A 19,217-nucleotide genomic window follows, 5' to 3' on the forward strand; every position below is an offset into this window, starting at 1 on the left:
GAGGCATTAAATGGAAATATCATGTTCTGCTGACTAGGATTCAGATAGAAAATCACTTTAATCTGCTTAGCAGTGTATGTATAAATTCATGGGAAAATACAGCTTATGTAACAAATCCTCTGAGTGATTGTGATAAAAAAATCTGAGTATGTCTCAGCATTTGTCTTTGACTTCTTTTTAATCCACATCAAACGCATTTCATTCAGTCATAATAAATCTGCAGTCCTTAAGAGAAAACACAAAAAGATTAAAAACATTTTCAAGACAAAGTAAATCAAAGCAAGCCAGAAACACACGTACAATCCACAACATCATATTGCAGTACTGCATGATAACTTAATTACACACGATTAATTTTTTTATTTCACAAAGTGACACTAAAATAGAAAATAAACCCTCCATTTAACAAGGAAGAAAGGCATCTCCATTTTCAGGTGACAGCTTGCAATATACATACATTCAAAGTGGATGTGTGCGTCTGAGTTTATATAAGCAGCAAAGTCAAAAAGAGGAATTATAACAAAAGTCCAACACTGAAAGGGAAAACATGTTTACCCCATGAACAAATGTGTTACTTTACCACATAATATATGTACAATTCAATTTTTTTTTAAAGTTTTATTTTAATGTTTTTACTTACATGGTCACAAGAGTCTTCAAAGTGTGAACCAGAAAAATAATGGTGCATGTATTTTAGAAAATAGTATACTTAGCTTTGTAATTCAACTGTAACACATACATTTAGAGGCACAAACTTAAACTACAAATAAACTTCATGTAGAAATGTATTATGAATGCAGTTCTTGACTTTGATGCTAGTACAGGTAAGCTGCACTTCCTCCTTTGGACTTATCCTCAGACCTCCGTCTCTTTGTTGGCTTTTCCATCGAACTTTTGCACAAAGCTTCATCGCTGGTTGCCTGCAGGCTGTCAAAAGTGCCCTGCCTCGCCCCCTCCTGCAGGTTTTCATCATGCATTCTGTGCATCCTCCACAGATCCACAAACCGGTCCACACAGCTGAACCTGGCCTCTGTGGTGCAGGCATACATGCCAACCGGCACAGCCAGCACCATTGCGCACACAATAACTATAATGTGGATTAACCTTTCTTTCTGCTCCATCTCACTAATGTCACTTCCTGTTACAAACACAATGCACTGACCTTCCCTTGGTGGGTGGTTCTTCAGGGTCACACACACCTCGTATTTGGTGACAGGAAGCAGATTACTGACCGAGTAACTGTTGATGCCCGGGCCAATGTAGATCATTTCCTTCTTTGGTGAATCATATTTGCCAAAGTGGATGGTGAACCAAGTTTCTGCAGGATTTTCAGTTGCTGCGTGCCACTCTAAGGTAATTCCATAAACTGTCTGTTTGGCTATGTGTATTTCAATGTAGGCATTCTCCTCAGATGACAGCATAGGGACAGGCGGGAGGAGAGGAAGGGAGGAATCAGAAGAGGCGATGTTAACTGTAATGTTGACAGAGGAGTTGCCAATGAAATTGTTGGCCGTGCAGGTGTAGAGTCCTCGGTCTGCCAGATGAAGAGAGGGGATCAGGAGCTGGGAAGAGAAGGTCTCCTCATCGATGTTTGTCTGTGATGCTGCAAGGTGAAAACAGCATCAGAGCAAATCACAGGATTTTTTTCATCTGGTAATGACATGCTCAGGTATTCTGATATTATGCAGTAAGTATTGTCTCTTTCAAAACACTGCAGCCTGGGAGTTCACTATATATACTTCGCTAAGTGCTCCAACAGCAGGTTCACAACAATTTAATGGATGGTAGTGATTAAAAAAAAATCTTACCAACAAATCCTCTTATAATCTTCAGACTGTACATCCACTGAATGGTCGGCTCTGGCCTGCCCTTCACTAAGCATGTTAGGGTTGCATTTGCTCCCAGAGGTAAAGTGATGTTGGTTTCTGGGGCAGAGGTCACTGGCCTCATGCATGATTTTAACTGAATCTCGTGGAAAAACTTGTGAGCTTTGAGAGCTGGACCTGAACACATCAGATAAGAGTTCATCAGGATGATGGGAGGGCTGACTGCCCTGGTGAACTCCACAAAGCCTTTGAGGCGGCAGTCACACAACCAGGGATTATCATGCAGCCCCAAAACCACATTTGACACCATCCCTTCTTTTGCCCAGGCTTTCTCAGCTATTTGAAAAAGGGGCCAATTAATGAAGACTTCTTTTGCTATGACACTAAGCTGATTGAAGGATAAATCTAAGTAGGTCAGTGCAGGTAAATATCTCAGAGCATGTTCGGGTAGCACATCCAGGTGATTGTGTTTTAGGTCCAAAATCTTGAGTTTTGGTGTATCCTGAAATGCTGTCCATGTTACTGAAGTCAGCTTGTTCCCTTGTAGCCTTAGCTCAGTCAAGTTAGTGAGCCTCTCTAGGCTTTTCATGTTCATCAGAGCGATCTCATTAAAATTTAGCCAGAGGAACTCCAAGGCAGGCACTTTTGAGAAGGATCCTCGAGGTAACTCAGTCAGATGGGATTTTTCAATTCGGATTTTAATGAAATCATGTGGGATGTCCACTGGGATTTCTCCCATGGAGGTTTCCATACATAGTAAAGACCTAAAATGACAGACAAGAAAATTTGTGCTATACAAAGATAATGGTGTAGTACACTTAGCTTAAACGCAAATTTTGGATAGTGTTTATTTGGGCATTTCACACTAGTCATGCTATAAGTAATGTTTATTGTAGCACGTAACTTATTCAAAAGAGGACAGACTCATAGCAAATATACAACCGAGCTTTACAATGTAGCATATTTTTAGTGGCCACTTACCTTCCTAAGATATCATCTGTGCAGGAGCAACCGAACAAACAAGTTGACGATCCAAAAGAGATGAACTGGAATACCAAAGTGATATGCAATGTGACATAAAAGGCGTCCATGATCCTAGACACGCATATGAAATAGGCCTGTCAGGGCAGGACATGCTCATGGGCTGCGTGAAAGAAAGCCCATTACCTTAATCTCCCTTGACGTAACCCTTAAGAGGCCAAATGACATGTGAGACACAGGTGTATTTATAGCAATGGTCCACTTTTTCTAAACACAATGTTAGATCTTTTCAAAAGGACATAAAGAGTTAACATTCACAAGTGTTTTTCAGTCGAGAGCTATGAGTTCGGCTTGATAGTAGTTCTTGTCTCAGATATGACCCCAAAATGCTTCGCATCAGATTAATTTAATTTATTTGTTCCCCACTAAAGCAGCAGCATTGACATGACAGGAGGCCCATCTGTGTTAAGTGGGCCGGAGCCCGTCAGGCTTAGCAACACTGAGAGGGAGGGCTGCACAGAGACAGAGACAGATGTCTGGAGAGGACTGACCTCAATAATCTAAACACTGTTTGTCTCTCAGGTTGATAAAGGCCAAATCAGCATATACCAAAGCGAGTGCGAAAACAAACATCTACACTATAGCTCTGCAGTTTCACATCCTTTAATACCCACGCTTTTTATACATGCGCATTATAATTTAACAGATAAACAGATTAGCCACATGTTCAGCATTTCAGGAAATGTCTTTTACATAAGGCATATCATAATCGTCGTTTATTGCTACAGTTTGCTTGAATGCTGAGTTAATCATACAGAGACTGTACTAGTAGGTAATTTAGATGCTGGAGCACCCATAATCAAAATGATAAAGACTGATCCAATGGAAAATATGAATATTAGTCCAAATTTATGCCATTATATGTATCAACTGTAGTGATTCATATATTAATGCTACAAAAACTGCCTTGGATTTGTCTACAGCTGTATTAATTGATTGTATTTACTTAGTTTAAGCATGTTTTGTAGCAGTTTATAGATACAGGGGATACGTGTGGGTGTTTTTAAGGAAAGTAAAGATGTAGGAAAAAAGTAAGCATAAATCAATATAAAAATATTTATTTTTATACAGTACATTCATACATACACATATATTTTAGGTTACAAATATTTACACATTACAAAATGTACTGTATTTCAGGTTTTTCACCCAACAGTAAACCTGGCACATTCACATCATACTGACATATAAAACAGGCTAAATAAACTATTGTTTCCCTAAATACGTGTAGAATAAAGATTTTCACACAAAGCATAAGTTACATCTTAGGAAAAAACAAAGAAAAGTGAATGTATTGGGTTTAAGAGAGTTTAGGGCATCGAGAGAGTTTTCTCTTATTCTTAAAAGTGCACGATGAATTAAAAAAAGTTATTTCTACACCACTTGTAAATTTACAACTGCGTTACTGTGTATATTTTCCCTTTTTGTTGTTTCCCACCAAATGAATGGTAGCTTTTACTCCCACAAGGCTGTAATTTATTTGAATAGATCCAGTCCTAAAAGAGCTACAAGTGTCCTCTGGATACCCCTTTAAAAAGAGGATCATTTGAATCTTTCTAACAGTGGAGCACGGCGGTGCAAAGTGCATCCTTTGGGAACTGAGGCATATGTTTGGTTTTAACAGAAGTACTCATTAGGTAGCCCTTCAGTCCTGGCTGTGGCCTCTGAGTCAACACTAGATCTCGCTGAGAGCAGCCTGTTGGATTCGTCAGGATTTAGCCTCGTTAGATACTCGCCTTCCATCCCCTTAGCTTTGGTCACAGGGCCGAGGGTCTCAAACGTGACATACGAGTCCTGTATTTCTTTGGATTGCTTCCCCAGCAGCTTTTGGCAACGTTTCTTTATTGCCCCACAGCACACAATCAGTGTAAGAGGAACAGCAATCACGCATGCCACCGTTATCACCACCACATTAATGAGCTTCTGAGTGCCACTGGCACTGGCTGCTTCATCGGTTGAGAAGATTACACACTGCTCCTTTTTTGGGATCAGGCCTTTGACGCAAACACAGGCAATGTACTTTGTCTTTGGCACAAGGCCGTCAATTGTGATTCTGTTTCTTCCAGAGCCCACATTGATTCGACGCATGTCTCTCTCACCAAATATAGCATATAGGACGCTAAACTCGGTGGTATTTGTGGCTGTAGGGGCTCGCCAGTTCAGAGAGACAGTATGGTCAGTGTCACCAATCACCTTTACAGAACGCACTATCCTTTTCTTAGGAGCTTGCTGTAACGATGAGGCATTGGCCGATAGGTTACTTAAAGCATCCTGTTGCACGTCCAGTGGCTTCTGTGCATCCGAACCTTTGCCTCGTCCCTGAGAAACACCATCAGAGATGCTGTAGCTCTCAATCTCATACTTCCCAGTCACCCCCTTGCCATTAAGAGGTTCAATGATGGGCTGTGCAGCTGTAGATGTAGGTGGAGGAACGTATCTGGCAATAAGCTTTTCCTGGTATGCCGCTCTGCCAATGCCACCATTTTTCTTCCCCCTTGATCTCTTAGAAGTACCACCACCGCCACCTCCTGCTTCTTCTGACCGAAAGGAATCTGTGATCACCAAGGAGATGACAGCGTCTGCCGTGCCCACAAAGTTGGTCGCCTTGCAAACATATTTCCCAGAATCCCGGTAAGAGACAGCAGGCACGCTCAGAATCGACCAAATGATGCCTTCCTTTGAGATCTCTTGCTGAACTGAAAAAACAAAAAGGTAGAGATCCACAGAGATAAGCAGATTGATAAAAAAAGAATAACTTTAATGTAATTGACACGTGTGCAGAAATAAATCAAATCTAAGCACATCTGGAACAAATGCAACAAAACTCACTGGTGCCGTTCATTTTCTTGCCATCAGCACGGCTCCAGAACAGCTCTGGGATGGGGACTCCAACTGTGCCGCAACGCAGCAGCACGTTGTTGCCCAGTGAGCTCCGAACACGAGCCACAGCCGTATGCACTCGAGGGCCTTGGCACCTCTGCAGCTCTGCTTCAGTGAAAAAAACCCCTGATAGGCTCTCAGGATCAGCGCATCTTAGTCGAGTGTCAATGAGAGCCACGGAGGACGAGGGGGACTTCTGAAACTGAACCAGATCATAGAGTCGACAGTCACACAGCCACGGGTTATCATGAAGACCTGCAGAGGAATGTATGGAAAGACTTTATTAGTGAAAACAATAAATTAAGTTGTTTTACCCAACACTGAGTCATTTTAAGACCAGACCATTACCTGGGATTGAGTATAAATAAACATAATTAGCCTAACAAGTTGACACACTGCACACACAGTATATTCACACTAATCCCTAACTGAGCTTTAAAGAAGTAGCTCTCATACAAGGCAGATTACAAAGAAATCTTAATACATTAACATTCAATCCTCACCAAGTATTAGTTTAGAAGAATCAGCGTCCTGGGGTGGCTTCACACTTAGCCACATTGTGAGAATTTCACCAGGAACGGTTGTGAGACTGTTGCTAGACAAGTCCAGGTAGGTTATGTTCTGTATATACATGATGGCTTCTGCAGGCATGCTGGAGATCTTGTTGTTGTGTAAGTCGAGGAGCCTCAGGTTTGGCATGTCTGTCAGAGACTCCCAGGGGAAGGAGGTAAGGGAGTTGCCATCCAGCCTGAGCTCATTAAGGTTGTAAAGACCCCGGAAACTGTCAGGAGTCAGGGAGTTCAGGGAATTGAAAGACATCCAGAGAAACTCCAGACTGTTGAGGTAGTGGAAGGTGCTGCTAGAAATCCGTGTGATTGCCGTCTTCTCAACGCGGAGCTTTGCCGTGTCAGTTGGGAAATTTTGAGGAACCACAGTGATTTCCGGATCATTGCAAAGAACACTCCTGCAAGAAAATAACAATAAAAAAATATGACTACCTCTACAGAACATGTAGCAGTAACAATATTAAAGATACTTTTAAATTCAAGATGAAAGCATATTTTATACGTTAGTTTTAAATAAAAAAAATAAGTTTAAAAAGTTCAGTTTATTAAAGAAAAAACGTAGCAGACTATTTTTGAGTTATACGCAAATGGGATTAAGGAACAAATCCAAGTTAATTCCAGCACACGGAGTCACTGAATATAGCAAAGCTATGTTCTCACTTTTATGGCAAAGCATAATAATACAATTGTGCTCTGAATTCAATTCACAGAGTTTACCTCGCTTTTGATCCGTCGCTTAGTTTGTGAAAGAAGCAGCTGCACTGGGCAGGACACGGACTGCTCATCAGAGGAAGAAAAACTAAAGCCAAACAAAAAGCTGCAGGAAAATGTCGACTCATTTTGCAAGCTACTGAACACTATGCAACTAAACTACAGTTACAAAGCATGCGCCGCTACTCGGTCTAACGGGACGCGGGATGCATCGTGGTGTTTTGCACGCTCACAGATCCACTCTGCTCCGACTGGTCTGAATCCTGAGATAAAAAGGATAGGCAGGGATTAGAGAAGGACTTGGGTTATTTTCATTCACACGATTAGGCTATTGCTTCCTGGAAGCTGATAGGTTACCGCGTTTTTACTTTCATTCTTAGACATACTTTCCAAGCAATGATTGGATGGACAGTTATGTCACAACTACCTGCAATTATAGGACATAAAGAAGCAGCAGGTGGACGAACTACAATCGCTAAATCTACCATACCTGAGTGAGCATTTGCTTCTTTTTTTTCGAGTAAAAGGGGAAATATCTGAACACATTTAAAACGTTATTCTTATCTTATCATTTTTATCCGTCTCTAGGCTTTCTGCTCCACGTAAATTGACCAAGTTTCACCAAAAACAAACAAACTGAATAAATTCTGATATGAAACACAAGACGATAAAAACTCCTCTCGATTAGGTTTAAATGTCCTCAAACCGTCGTTTTTGTTAGAAACTTCATTTACAGACTGTAGTTAAATAGTAGCAGTGAGCGACCACTAGATGGCAGTGGGAAGTCACTGAGTGTAAACAATTGTTAAACACTTACACTGCTTGTCTCCGTCCAGGTAATCAGTGGGTTTGAATACAATTTTAAAACAGTTTTTCTTATGGAGAGAATTTCTAATCTCTGCAAGACTGCATGAATCTACTTCCCCCCAAAAAGAACATTAATAAAAACTTGGATTTCATCATGCTTTGTGATTTTTTTTCTGTGCTATTAACACATGTACATTCATACATCATCATATGCAGGCTATCTGAGTATGACATACTTTGTGGATGACAGATGTATTGTCACAGTCTGAGGGTTTTTTTTCACAGGTAAAGAGGTTTAAAGACATGGCTGCTCGGCAGGGTTTTCAAATCCTTTAATCCAGTCATCTCTCAGTCTCTTGATAATACAACTTTGTTCCATTTCTTTCAAGAGGGCTGTCCCAGACAGGAAAACCTCCAACCCCGCATCTGTCCCTATAACATTTCCCCATATGACCCCACATCTTGAATTGGGGTGTAAGGCGCATCTTTTAATAATGCCTTTATAGCAATTAAGATTTATTTACAAGAATAAATGATCTATCAACGGGAAAGTGTTATAATAATGAAAGAAACTGATGCAAAATGACATTTTTCATTTTTCATTACCAAAAATATACATTTTAAATAAATACAATTATTAATTTAAAAAATATTAAGTCAAAATAGAAGCAATTCTCTACATTATGGAAAAAAAAACATGTATCGCTTTCACAGGACTCTATGCATAGATTTTTTTTGAAAACAAAAGAATTAAGAAGGCAAGTAGCAGCAAGGGGCTGACAGTCAAACACGGCAGCCTGCACACTAAAGAAATAATAAGACTTCTAAAACAATATCCTTTGGACAGGGAAGGAAAGATATTTGCCAAAATGCACAGTTCATGAAATCCTGTCCTTGACCAGTTCATGAACTCCTCTGTCTACCAAGCAATACAAAGTATTCTACAGTCAAATTTGGGGCCATCTGTCCGACAGCTGAAGCTTGGCTGAAATTGGGTCATGCAGTAGGACAATGATCCCAAGCACACGAGCAAATCTACAACAGAAGGAGCGAAAAAGAAAAGAATCAAGATGCTGCAATAGCCCAGTCAAAGTGAAATGCTGTGTTAGGACCTCAAGAAAGCTGTGAAGAAATTAATGTCTGCAGGCCTCAGTGAGCTGAAGCATTGTTTTGAAGAGGGGTGGGATAAAATTCCTCCACAATAACATGAGAGATTCATAAAATCACACAGAAAACTATTACTATTATTGTTTATAACGGTGGTTCTACAAGCTCTTGCTCACTGGGTGTTCTTAGTTTTTCACAGGAGTCCTGTGAAAACTTTTCTTTTCACATGCCTGAAAGTACAATACCTAAAGTAGGTGCTGTATGTAAACACAGTATATTGGCGCCTGTATGTGCACTGGGGTGGGGGCATTTCCATCTGAGCTGTTTATGAGAAAAAGGTAGAAAAAGACCAGTGTCTAGAAAATGGGAGTTATCCCATTTAACTGCTTCTAGTTTTAAATTAGGAAATATATTTTTAAAAATGCTTTCAGTTCCTGGTCATTTGTTCAAATGGAGTTTCAACAATAAAGCCTTTGTTTCATTGCAAAACCAACAGATTATGCTGCAGTAATTAACTATTTGTCAACGGATCAATGTTTAGCCTTTGTAGGGAGTTGTAGCCTTGTGTTTTATGCCACAGTTTCATTTGTGTGTGGCTAAACACGACGAATTCTCTCTGACTGAGATGATGTTAATTAAACAGTTAAATTAAAGAAAGCTACAGTCCTGATCTCTGGCATTATGTTAAGTCTGGCAGTGCAGGTCATAGTGCAGCTGTTGGACTAAAACTTATTCAACCTCAAAACGCTCTTTAGTTACTTCAATGCTCATATTTTAATCCTATTTTCTTCACACTCAGCCCCAGCAGATTAACAGATTGTGCTATTAAATATTTTGAAATTGAGAAACTGGCATTGCTTTATGTTCCTGAATGGCATCACACTGCTCCACCAGCTTCTAACAAACACCTCGCTAGGCCTTTTGTTGGGATTGAGGGCACCACACAAATATTCTTCGATGTGATTCAGATGCTCCAACTTGTCAATTTATCTGTGAAATATTGGCATTTTTACCGCCCCAAATGTTCCAGAGCAGCAGATGCCAGCAGATGACAAGTACACATGTCATAGCTTTTTTGTGTGTGTGGATTGAACACAGAGCTTACAGAAAAGACAAAATGGACAGTTTAGAAAAGGGTATTATAAGTCCATTGGGACAATTCATTACTTCATAGTTAATGAGGTTGTGGTAATCTGTGGCAAGCTTAGTGGTGCAATCAGACTCTACCCAAATGTTACATTTTAAAAGGTTTAAGCAGCCACAATAGCCAAAGGTAACTTAGGACAGCTGTGACATGGGATGACAACATGCCATGTCACAGATCCTCAAATCCTCGCAAACTGCCTTCTTGAACATGACAGCAAGTACGTAACAGCAAGTATCCAAATGGCCTCCACACTCACCAGATCTCAATACAATCACAGACCTTTGGGATGTGGTGGAACAGGATGTAATCCCACACGTGCAACCAATAAATCTGCAACAACTATGATGCTATCTTGTCAATATGGACCACAATCTCTTAGGATTTTTTCCAGTACCGTGCTGAATCTATGCCAAAAGGAAATAAAACAGTTCTGAAGGTAAAAGAGGTCTACTTCCTGAAAGTGATGTGTAGGCTGGTCTGGAAAACATTTCGTTCTTACAGCAGAAAGAAAAGAGATAGCCTGATGTAGTCATGAAAGTGAGTACTGGCTCTTGACATTAAGTAACTTACGGTTGTTCCCAAAGTTGCCTGAAAAGCCTCCAATTAATCCAAAACTCAACAGTGACTCCCTGTTAAACCCAGAATTGAATTTAAGATCCTTCTTCTCAGATACAAGGTCTTGAACACCTCCCTTGTTATCGTAACAGAGCACTTGTGATTTTTGAAAAGAGCTAAAAGTAGAATTGGAGGAAAGCCTTCAGCTTTTAGGCTCCTGTGGAGCCAGCTCCCAGTTTTAACTCAGGAGAAAGACACCTTCTCTACTAGTTTTTTGGAAACCTGGAATGTAAAGGTCTCTTTTTCTAAAGCACTTTGGGTCAACGTCTGTAATTTGAATATGCTATTTACTATAAATAAAATAGACAGGACGGTCAACACAAAAAGTGCATGTTCGAGGTATATTTTTTTTTCATTTGCAAAAATTTCATAGATCCGCCCACCTCTATTCTCCACTCCCCATGTGTTTATACACCATTATTACATTAGTCTGTGCTTCATCTTGTCTTCTTATGCCCACCCCAATCGGTGGGGTGAGGCCTAAAGTGCATTTAAGAGTTGTAACTGTCCAGACTGCCGGTCAAAGTCTGCTTAAGAGTCCAACACTCTTTTAAGTTAAAAGACAACATTTCCCATGTTTCCTTTCTCTTATCGCTTACAAAGCTGTAGGTTGGTTTCGCCACAGAGTGTTCGGCAATAAACTTTCAGAGCCTTTAGATGACAGAATTGCGCAGAAAACTCGCAAAGTGTTTGCAACCACTCACTTGCAGAATGTGTGCAGGAAGTCTGCTTGTTAGGACATTCTTCGGGGGATTGTAAAGAGGGCTTTGCTAAGATTAGCGCGTTCGTGCTTTTTCACGTGAAAGCACCTTTATAAGGCCTTATTGTGGCACAGACTGTGGGTGGCTACGCTGCAGGAAAACGACTCGTCTTCTTTGCAAAGTCTAATTTGTGTGCTTCATCATGGCAACATATACGTTACCGGAGGGATTCACAGAGTTTGACATGTTTACATTCGGTTCAGCACTCCTTGTTGGCGGTAAGTGAAGCGCGCTGTATGGTTATACAAGAAGGAAGGACCCAGATAACCATGAATAAATTTGGAAGAGCTGTATTTTTAGCGGGATTCCTTGTTTTTGTTTGTTTGGGGGGGGGGGGGGGGGGGGGGGGTAATGCTTGGAGATGAGTTAGATGTTAAAAGTTCCAAACCAAAACTACTTAAATTGCATTTTGTTTGTTTGCACACTTTGTGGGCCAAAAAACCAATAAGATCGGCCATGCAGACAAATACAGCTAGAGGTTAAATGTGAAACCAAATAATAGAAACGTAATTTATTCTTTGTTTTCACTTTTAGGGATGCTGGGATTCTTCCTCAATGCCATCAGCATCCTTTCTTTCCTCAGGGTGAGGGAGATGCGCAATCCCAGCAACTTCCTGGTGTTCAACCTTGCTGTAGCTGACCTCAGTTTGAATATTAATGGACTCACTGCAGCCTATGCAAGCTATCTCAGGTAACAAACAGGGCATGCTCTGTTAGAAATGTATTTTCTGGCCTTCTACAGTCACTTTATATCTGAATCTTTCAGCAGAAGTTTTCATATTAAGCTGTCCAGCACAAGCTGACTAAGTCTCGGGGTTTCATAATAAAATCCACAATCTACTTTGTTCACATTTGGCAAGAAAATATGTTGAAAGTGACCAAACAGCCCAAAGTTTATAAAACTTAATGTGCACTGATGTTGTGAGACATTTCCAGCTTGACCTATTAAGAAAGCTGATTTTTCCTTAAAATTATTATGTAAAGTGTTACGCAAGACAGTTGTTTTTGTACAAACTACAGTGGGGGGTTTTAATTAATACATTTATTTAAGTAAAATCAACTTGGTTTTTGCATTTCTCTTCTCATTTTTTGCTTATTGTAAAAATGTCCACGTGTTTAATTGGAATCCAGTTATCAAGCTAACCACTTTTTCAAATTTTAGAATCAATTGTTTAAGTTTAAGTGGGATCATTTGTAAGTACACCTTCATGAACCCAGCAGCCCACTGCACTCGTAGTGTCACAGCTATCATAAAATGAAGTTAAACTTTATTTAGTTTGTGCAGTTGAACATAATGAAACACAAAAACAACAACTTATTATGATACAGATGTGTATACTGACCCATCATATGATATTTCATATGCTTGTTGTCTGCTGCTTTTAATATGTGGCAAAGCATCCATCCATTCACAATTCAAAGACTTCTCCTTCTAGAGAATCGATCCTATTTTAGTGACACGTGCATACAACGATAACCTATTGATGCTTCACCCAAATTCTGCTCAAGGTCAGAGACACATTTGGTGTTACATTGGGACTTTTCCCTTTTCACAACATAAGCTTTATGGATTTTATTTACAGTTTGAATTTAGTGTGCACAAAATGATAAAGAAAACTGCATGAAATACCAAATGAGGTGATAGCTTGACTTTTTGCTTTGCCTCACATGTGCCCTACATGGTGATAATGACGTTATTGTTCATAATTATGGAGGGAGTGATCCTACTGGTTGACTCCCAGTTAGGGCCTTTCTGTCACCACTGTCTTAACATCAGTGATATGGTCACATATATTTATGCCGTTTACTGAATGGCGATGGTTACTGCTGACCATGTAGTCATAACACTCCTCAACTTAAACACTTTTATTTTGTGTTGATCTACATTAATATGTCCTGTATATGACTATTTGTGAAACTTTTTGACTTCTTTCAATTTAAATTCTCATTAGAGAACTCAATGACGAAAAAACTTTTTGTGCTTCACAAATTACAACAACCTATGAATTATGATGGGTTGTGATCAGAATAGCCTCCACATCAATGAGTTTCTGGTTATTTTATTTTATTTTATTGAGCTGTATACCTTTATACCTAAGCACTTTGTTTTTATATATAAGTTTGTGTAACTTTAGGTGCATTTTTCTGCAAGTTGTAGTATGACACATGTTTCTTTGTCTTCTTCAGATACTGGCCATTTGGTCAAGATGGTTGTGCCTATCATGGTTTCCAGGGGATGATATCCATACTGGCATCCATCAGTTTCTTAGCTGCAATCGCTTGGGACAGATATCACCAGTACTGCACCAGTGAGTAAAGGCACTACAAATAGGTGTTCAAAATGTTAGTTAATGCAGTTTTATACACAATTGAAATGAGATATTCAGAGAAAGTCAGTCTTAAAAAAAACTGAAACATGCATATTTTATCTGCCCCTGGGAAATGGTATAACTTTTTATTTATTCATTTTTTGTTTCATGTTGGGCAGGGGATAAGCCGCTTTATAAGCCGCTTTGTAAACCATGTGGAGCAACTCTTAAACGTTTACATTTTATATTTCTTCATGTTTTTGTCAACTGAATCGACTTTATATTTTGTCGGCGATAACCTTGTGATATTTAGTCAACTTAAAATAAAAGCATTTCGATTCCCAAAATAAGACTAAAACTAAGTTATGCTCACGTCAAAAGTTTGTGACTAAAACTAAATCAGATTTTTCTGTTAAAAAATGAACACTGTGTAGGACAGAAGCTTTTCTGGACCACATCTATCATGATCAGCAGCATCATCTGGATTCTCTCCATCTTCTGGTCTGCTGTTCCTCTACTGGGATGGGGCGTCTATGACTTTGAGCCCATGAGGACGTGCTGCACGCTGGACTACACCAAAGGGGACAGGTAAATGTGTAAATATTAAAAGATAATCTTACCATGAACAATAGTTTTCTGTTTTCATACCTGCCAGTTCACATGGAAAACGGGTACATAGACTTTTACAGCTGTTGTTGTTGTTCATGGTTGTTTTTCTAACAGGGACTACATCACCTACATGCTAAGTCTGGTGGTGCTCTACCTGATGCTCCCAGCTTTTAACATGTACTCGTGTTATGATTTGATCTACAAGCATTTCAAGAAGATCCATCACCACCGGGTAATACATGCTGCAGTCTTACTAAAAATCATTGTGTATTAGCACATCCAATTGTGCCTTCAAAATATTTTGTTTTGTTAAGTATTGGACAGTCGTACAAAAGAGTCTGATCACTGGCTGTGTAGAAGAAAGCAGCTTAAATGTTATTTTGCTCTAATCAAAGGGGCTCTAATCAAACCACGAGTTTAAGAAGATTAATTTTACGCATAATGAAACACAACCTTTAAACCTGCTGGTGAGTGCTTTTCTTTTTCTTCTTTATTTTATTTAATCTTTAACAGGCTTATTATTTCTCCATTCTTCTATTTGCATGCCACTCTTTATTGTAGTTTTTTTATGCTGAGCATAGAAGTGAGACCGGTTGCAATATTAGGGCCATTGTAGGTAAAAATAGTCATTATTATTATTAAAGCACTCAGGTACAAAAGGATAATAAACTCAGGCAAAAAAGTAATTTCCAAGAATAAGGTTATGAATAAAATAAAATAAAAACAGGGCAATTTACAGAGGAAAAGTCAAGAAAAACATTCTCTGAAAAAATATTCTGTATTTATTTATTTTTTCTGTTAATTTCCAAAATTGTATTATTTTGCTTAAAGTCCACAGACAATGAACTGAAGCAAAGTTGTAAAGAAGAAAATCCTCCAAAAATGTGAGATAATGATTCATTTGTATAGAAAATGAAAATTATGGCTTGATAAAGGCACGGCACTTATCTTAGACAGCAGTCTAAGCAAATAAGCCCAGATTTCCCTCACCCTAGCCACTTCCTCCTGCCCATCTAGGGGTATTAAGCCCAGAAAACCTCACCTAGGAGGTGTCCGGGAGGCATCCTAGTCTGCCCAAACCACCTCAACCGGCTCCCTTTGATGTGGAGGTGCTGCGGCTCTATTCCAAATCCCTGTTGAATGATCAAGCTCCTCACCAACCCTGAGAGAAAGCTCAGATGGCAGCCCTGGCATTGTCCAACACTAATCAGAATTAAGTCCGACTTACACTTGGTCAGCATTCTGGTGGAGTGCTGGAGAGGGTTTCACCAAGGGACTCTAAGAAGGCTGGGCCCTCTGAACTGTCATTTGGCATATAGGCACAAACAACGGTCTGGATCTAATCTAAACCCCAAAACACAGGCAGCAAAAAACAGGGATACAAGTATAAAAAACAACATTAAGCCTGACCATAGCTTCTCACCGAAACTCCAGAATGGAACAGAGTCAAACCCCTCAGTGAGAAGGAAACTGGTTCCATACCCCAAGTTGTACGTTGAGTGAGTCAGACTATATCTATATCAGCTTGGACTCGTCCCTCATAAGTGAGGTGATATTGAATCTACCACAAACCAGTTTTGGAAGCCAGGGATCAGAGTACCAGGACCTCTGCTCTGACTGCCAGTCAATCCACTAAGCACTGAACACCTCCTGTGGGCCCCTCCTGTGGGTGGTCAACAGGAGGATGGACCTATGTTGCTTTTTCAAGCTGACACCAGCTGGGCCCCATGGCTTAAGGCCTGGCCATCAGACAATTGTCCTCGAGACTGTACCCCAGGCCTGGCTCCAGGGTAAGACCCCAGTAACCCTATCCCAGGCAGAGAGCACTGGACCCCTGGATTGTTACGCTGCATAGGTTATGTGTACCACTGTTTTGTCATAGGTAAGGAGTCAGACAATCTGCCATGGCAGACCTTACCAGAGCAAATTGCCCCAACCACATAGCTCCTAGATCAATGGGAAACATAAACCCCTCCACCGTGATAAGGTGGCGATTCATGCAGGGGATCTCAAAAAGATGGCAATCTGAAAAGCAACCCATGTAAGGTTCTGAGTTGGTTTCCATCCTATTCAAGTGTGATCTGTTGTCTATTAATTATTCATCCAGCAGTTATGCCACATTCTAACCTTGTGTTGACCACATACTTTTGGTCACGAAACCACTGAAGTGCATCTCTACTTCATCTCTTGTTTCAGCAACTACACACAAGCTTGATAAGATCATTATCACTATCATTATTAGACTAATTGTGACACACTCTTTCTGTTTTTGAAGCCTTGTTGTATGTAACACAATGGATTTTATTTTACAGTTTAACACCAGTTTGCCTGTGAGGGTACTGCTGATGTGCTGGGGCCCATATGTCATCATGTGTGTCTATGCCTGCTTTGACAATGTGAAGCTCATCTCTCCAAAGCTAAGAATGGTATGTATTTATTTTGTTTTTTGCAACCTAACACTATGTGAAAATGAAACAGTTAAACACCTCTTTCTTCTTCTTATTGTTGACTTTTAGTTTAACAGTTTCTTAGTTGCAGTTTCAGTCATCATTCTTGTGACTTATTCCACAAGCAAGACAATGAAAGGAGTCAATCATTTTAATGTCACACTTGCCATAGTATGTGAGACAACTTAAACCTTTGCTTTTTTGTGTGCCTTTTCCCTTGTAGATGCTTCCAGTTATTGCAAAGACAAATCCTATATTTAACGCTCTCCTCTACTCATTTGGAAATGAGTTCTACCGAGGGGGAGTTTGGCATTTCCTCACTGGACAGAGGATTGTTGAACCAGATATTAAGAAGTCAAAGTAAAAGAAAACCCAGTAAAATCGGGCAAAAATCCAAGATCATCAACTGCTTTCATGATAGGTTCCTCATTCAAACGTAGTAGGATGTTTTGAAATAAACATTGCCAGGTCAGAGATGTACAGTTGTGTTATTTTCATATTTCATATTTGTACAGTACATGACATTACAGGACGGTCTGTTTGCTTGGAGCCACCATACCTCATGTTGGACTTAGCTCAATCAACAAAAAAACATGCTGCAGGTAATCTGACCATTTTAAATGTTCATGCATTCTTTCTTTCAGCAGCTTGACTTTAACCTGCACTGCTCAAGCATCCACGTGAATCCAGTGACAATAAACACAGATGTTGCTCCTCTTCTGCTGTTTGCGCTTTCTATTTTAATCTGATTAATGGAGATGCTTGTAAGCAAGAAGCCTAATTGCTGCAAGCAGAAATGTGCCTTTTATCACATGTCAGTGTCAAATCTAAAGTATTTTAATAAGCAGATTATTTAATAGTGGTTTTGTTTTGTAGACAGCTAAATAATACAGCCCCTCTGTACAGTGAGGAAATATTTACTGTGTTAAGCCCGTTGCGCAATTAAGCTCCTTCTTAGGCGACGTGGACTTAATCTCATTTCAGGTACTTGTCTAAATTAGGAAATGCATACACTAAACTACACAGAGTTTGGTAGCGTTTTGTCTTCATTTCATATTAACTTACACTGAGCTAAATTTGATGACATATTCAGTTATATTTAAACATATTTAACAATTTTGTTTTTACTTTTCAGTGCGCCGAATAGTTCTAAAACAAATGCTGTAGTTTTTTTAGTAAATAGGCAAACGTTTGCATTTTCTGTCTGCATGCACATGAATAGATGCTTCAGAGCAGGAACACAGTTACCCTTAAGCTATATTGGCTTAGCAATTTCATAATACCAGCAATGAAATGTCTTTGTGGGTTGAGTTACTAAGCCACGTATATTCCAAAGATCACCACAGAAGGGGCACATACTGTAGAGCAGGGCTGTCAAACATAAGGCCTGGGGGCCAGATTTGGCTCATGGAGGACTCTATTCCGGCCCACTTGATGACTTTGGAAAATGTGAAGGAGGGCATAGATTTTGGATTTTTAACTGTTTTACAGTTTTTCCTACTAATAAGGAACCTCCTTTACTGTCATTCATACTACATCAAAGTAATTAAGTAATAGATAAACAATAACAAAACACAAAAAAACGGTTTTATCGCAATCTACTAAAGAAATTTATGTTAAGCTTTAGAGTAAATTTAGATTTAGCTTTTTCTGTCATTTTAGACATGCTCACAGATGTCAGCATTTCTTTATTGTGTAGAAAAACTTGAGTTGTACTGCTGAAATTGCACTTCTTTTTCTTGGATTAAATTGGATTAAATGTCTATATAAACTTCTTTACACTGACAAATAGAGGGGTTTCCCTGCTTCGGCCCACTTCAATTCAATTCAATTTTATTTATATAACGCCAAATCACAACAAAAGTCGCCTCAAGGCGCTTCAGATCAAAGTGGGCTATATGTGGCCCACGATGTAAAAAGAGTTTGCCATTTCTGCTGTAGAAGAAACAACTCCAGCTCTGATGCTAAATGTATCCACAGCAGAAATAATCCACTGTGAGACGATCCTTGTCACACTAACCTCCGAGGTGTGACGTTGTTGCCCGCAGGCTGGTCGTAAGGGGATTAAATTCTCTCACCATCAATGGCAGCCTTCTTTAAGGGAGAAGGACTCAGCCTAATGAGCAACAGTGAAGCAGTCCTGAAATTAGACTGTTGGCTGCTTAAATTAGAATGATGAACCCCTGCATTTAAACGTTGAATTGCATGAAGTCATAGCCCTGATCATTTTTACCCCAGTAAGGCATCTCTTAAAGTTGCTATTTGAACGCTTTTGTTTTTAATAGTGCAGACAGACAGAAGACTCGAGTCAACTCAGAACTAATGTACAGTATGAACAGTGACAATACCTGCAAATTAAATGATATTCCCATTTGCTTCAACTGCACTTTC

General features: G+C 39.6%; 3 protein-coding genes across 3 annotated transcripts; 1 reads left to right on the plus strand and 2 right to left on the minus strand.

The window, feature by feature from the left end:
* Positions 1–815: 815 nt before the first annotated feature.
* Positions 816–2,917, minus strand: LOC146626849 (leucine-rich repeat, immunoglobulin-like domain and transmembrane domain-containing protein 2). Its single transcript, XM_085360853.1, has 3 exons — positions 2,808–2,917; positions 1,809–2,590; positions 816–1,603 (listed from the first exon to the last, which is right to left on the minus strand). The coding sequence occupies exons 1-3, from the start codon at positions 2,915–2,917 to the stop codon at positions 816–818; spliced, it is 1,680 nt and encodes a 559-aa protein (XP_085216979.1).
* Positions 2,918–4,484: 1,567 nt separating this feature from the next.
* Positions 4,485–7,152, minus strand: lrit1b (leucine-rich repeat, immunoglobulin-like and transmembrane domains 1b). The gene is made up of 4 exons (XM_085360854.1): positions 7,031–7,152; positions 6,251–6,711; positions 5,697–6,002; positions 4,485–5,563 (listed from the first exon to the last, which is right to left on the minus strand). Exons 1-4 carry the CDS (start codon positions 7,150–7,152, stop codon positions 4,485–4,487), a joined length of 1,968 nt encoding a protein of 655 aa, XP_085216980.1.
* Positions 7,153–11,302: 4,150 nt separating this feature from the next.
* On the plus strand, positions 11,303–17,536 carry rgrb (retinal G protein coupled receptor b). The gene is made up of 7 exons (XM_085360856.1): positions 11,303–11,679; positions 11,996–12,152; positions 13,649–13,770; positions 14,205–14,358; positions 14,494–14,611; positions 16,692–16,805; positions 17,050–17,536. Exons 1-7 carry the CDS (start codon positions 11,604–11,606, stop codon positions 17,188–17,190), a joined length of 882 nt encoding a protein of 293 aa, XP_085216982.1. The 5' UTR covers positions 11,303–11,603; the 3' UTR covers positions 17,191–17,536.
* The last annotated feature ends 1,681 nt before the right edge of the window (positions 17,537–19,217 follow it).

The sequence above is a fragment of the Diplotaxodon limnothrissa genome, linkage group LG8 (assembly GCF_057381915.1).
Source record: "Diplotaxodon limnothrissa isolate DT_005_m linkage group LG8, D_limnothrissa_male_GT1.1, whole genome shotgun sequence".
NCBI classification, from domain to species: Eukaryota; Metazoa; Chordata; class Actinopteri; order Cichliformes; family Cichlidae; genus Diplotaxodon; species Diplotaxodon limnothrissa.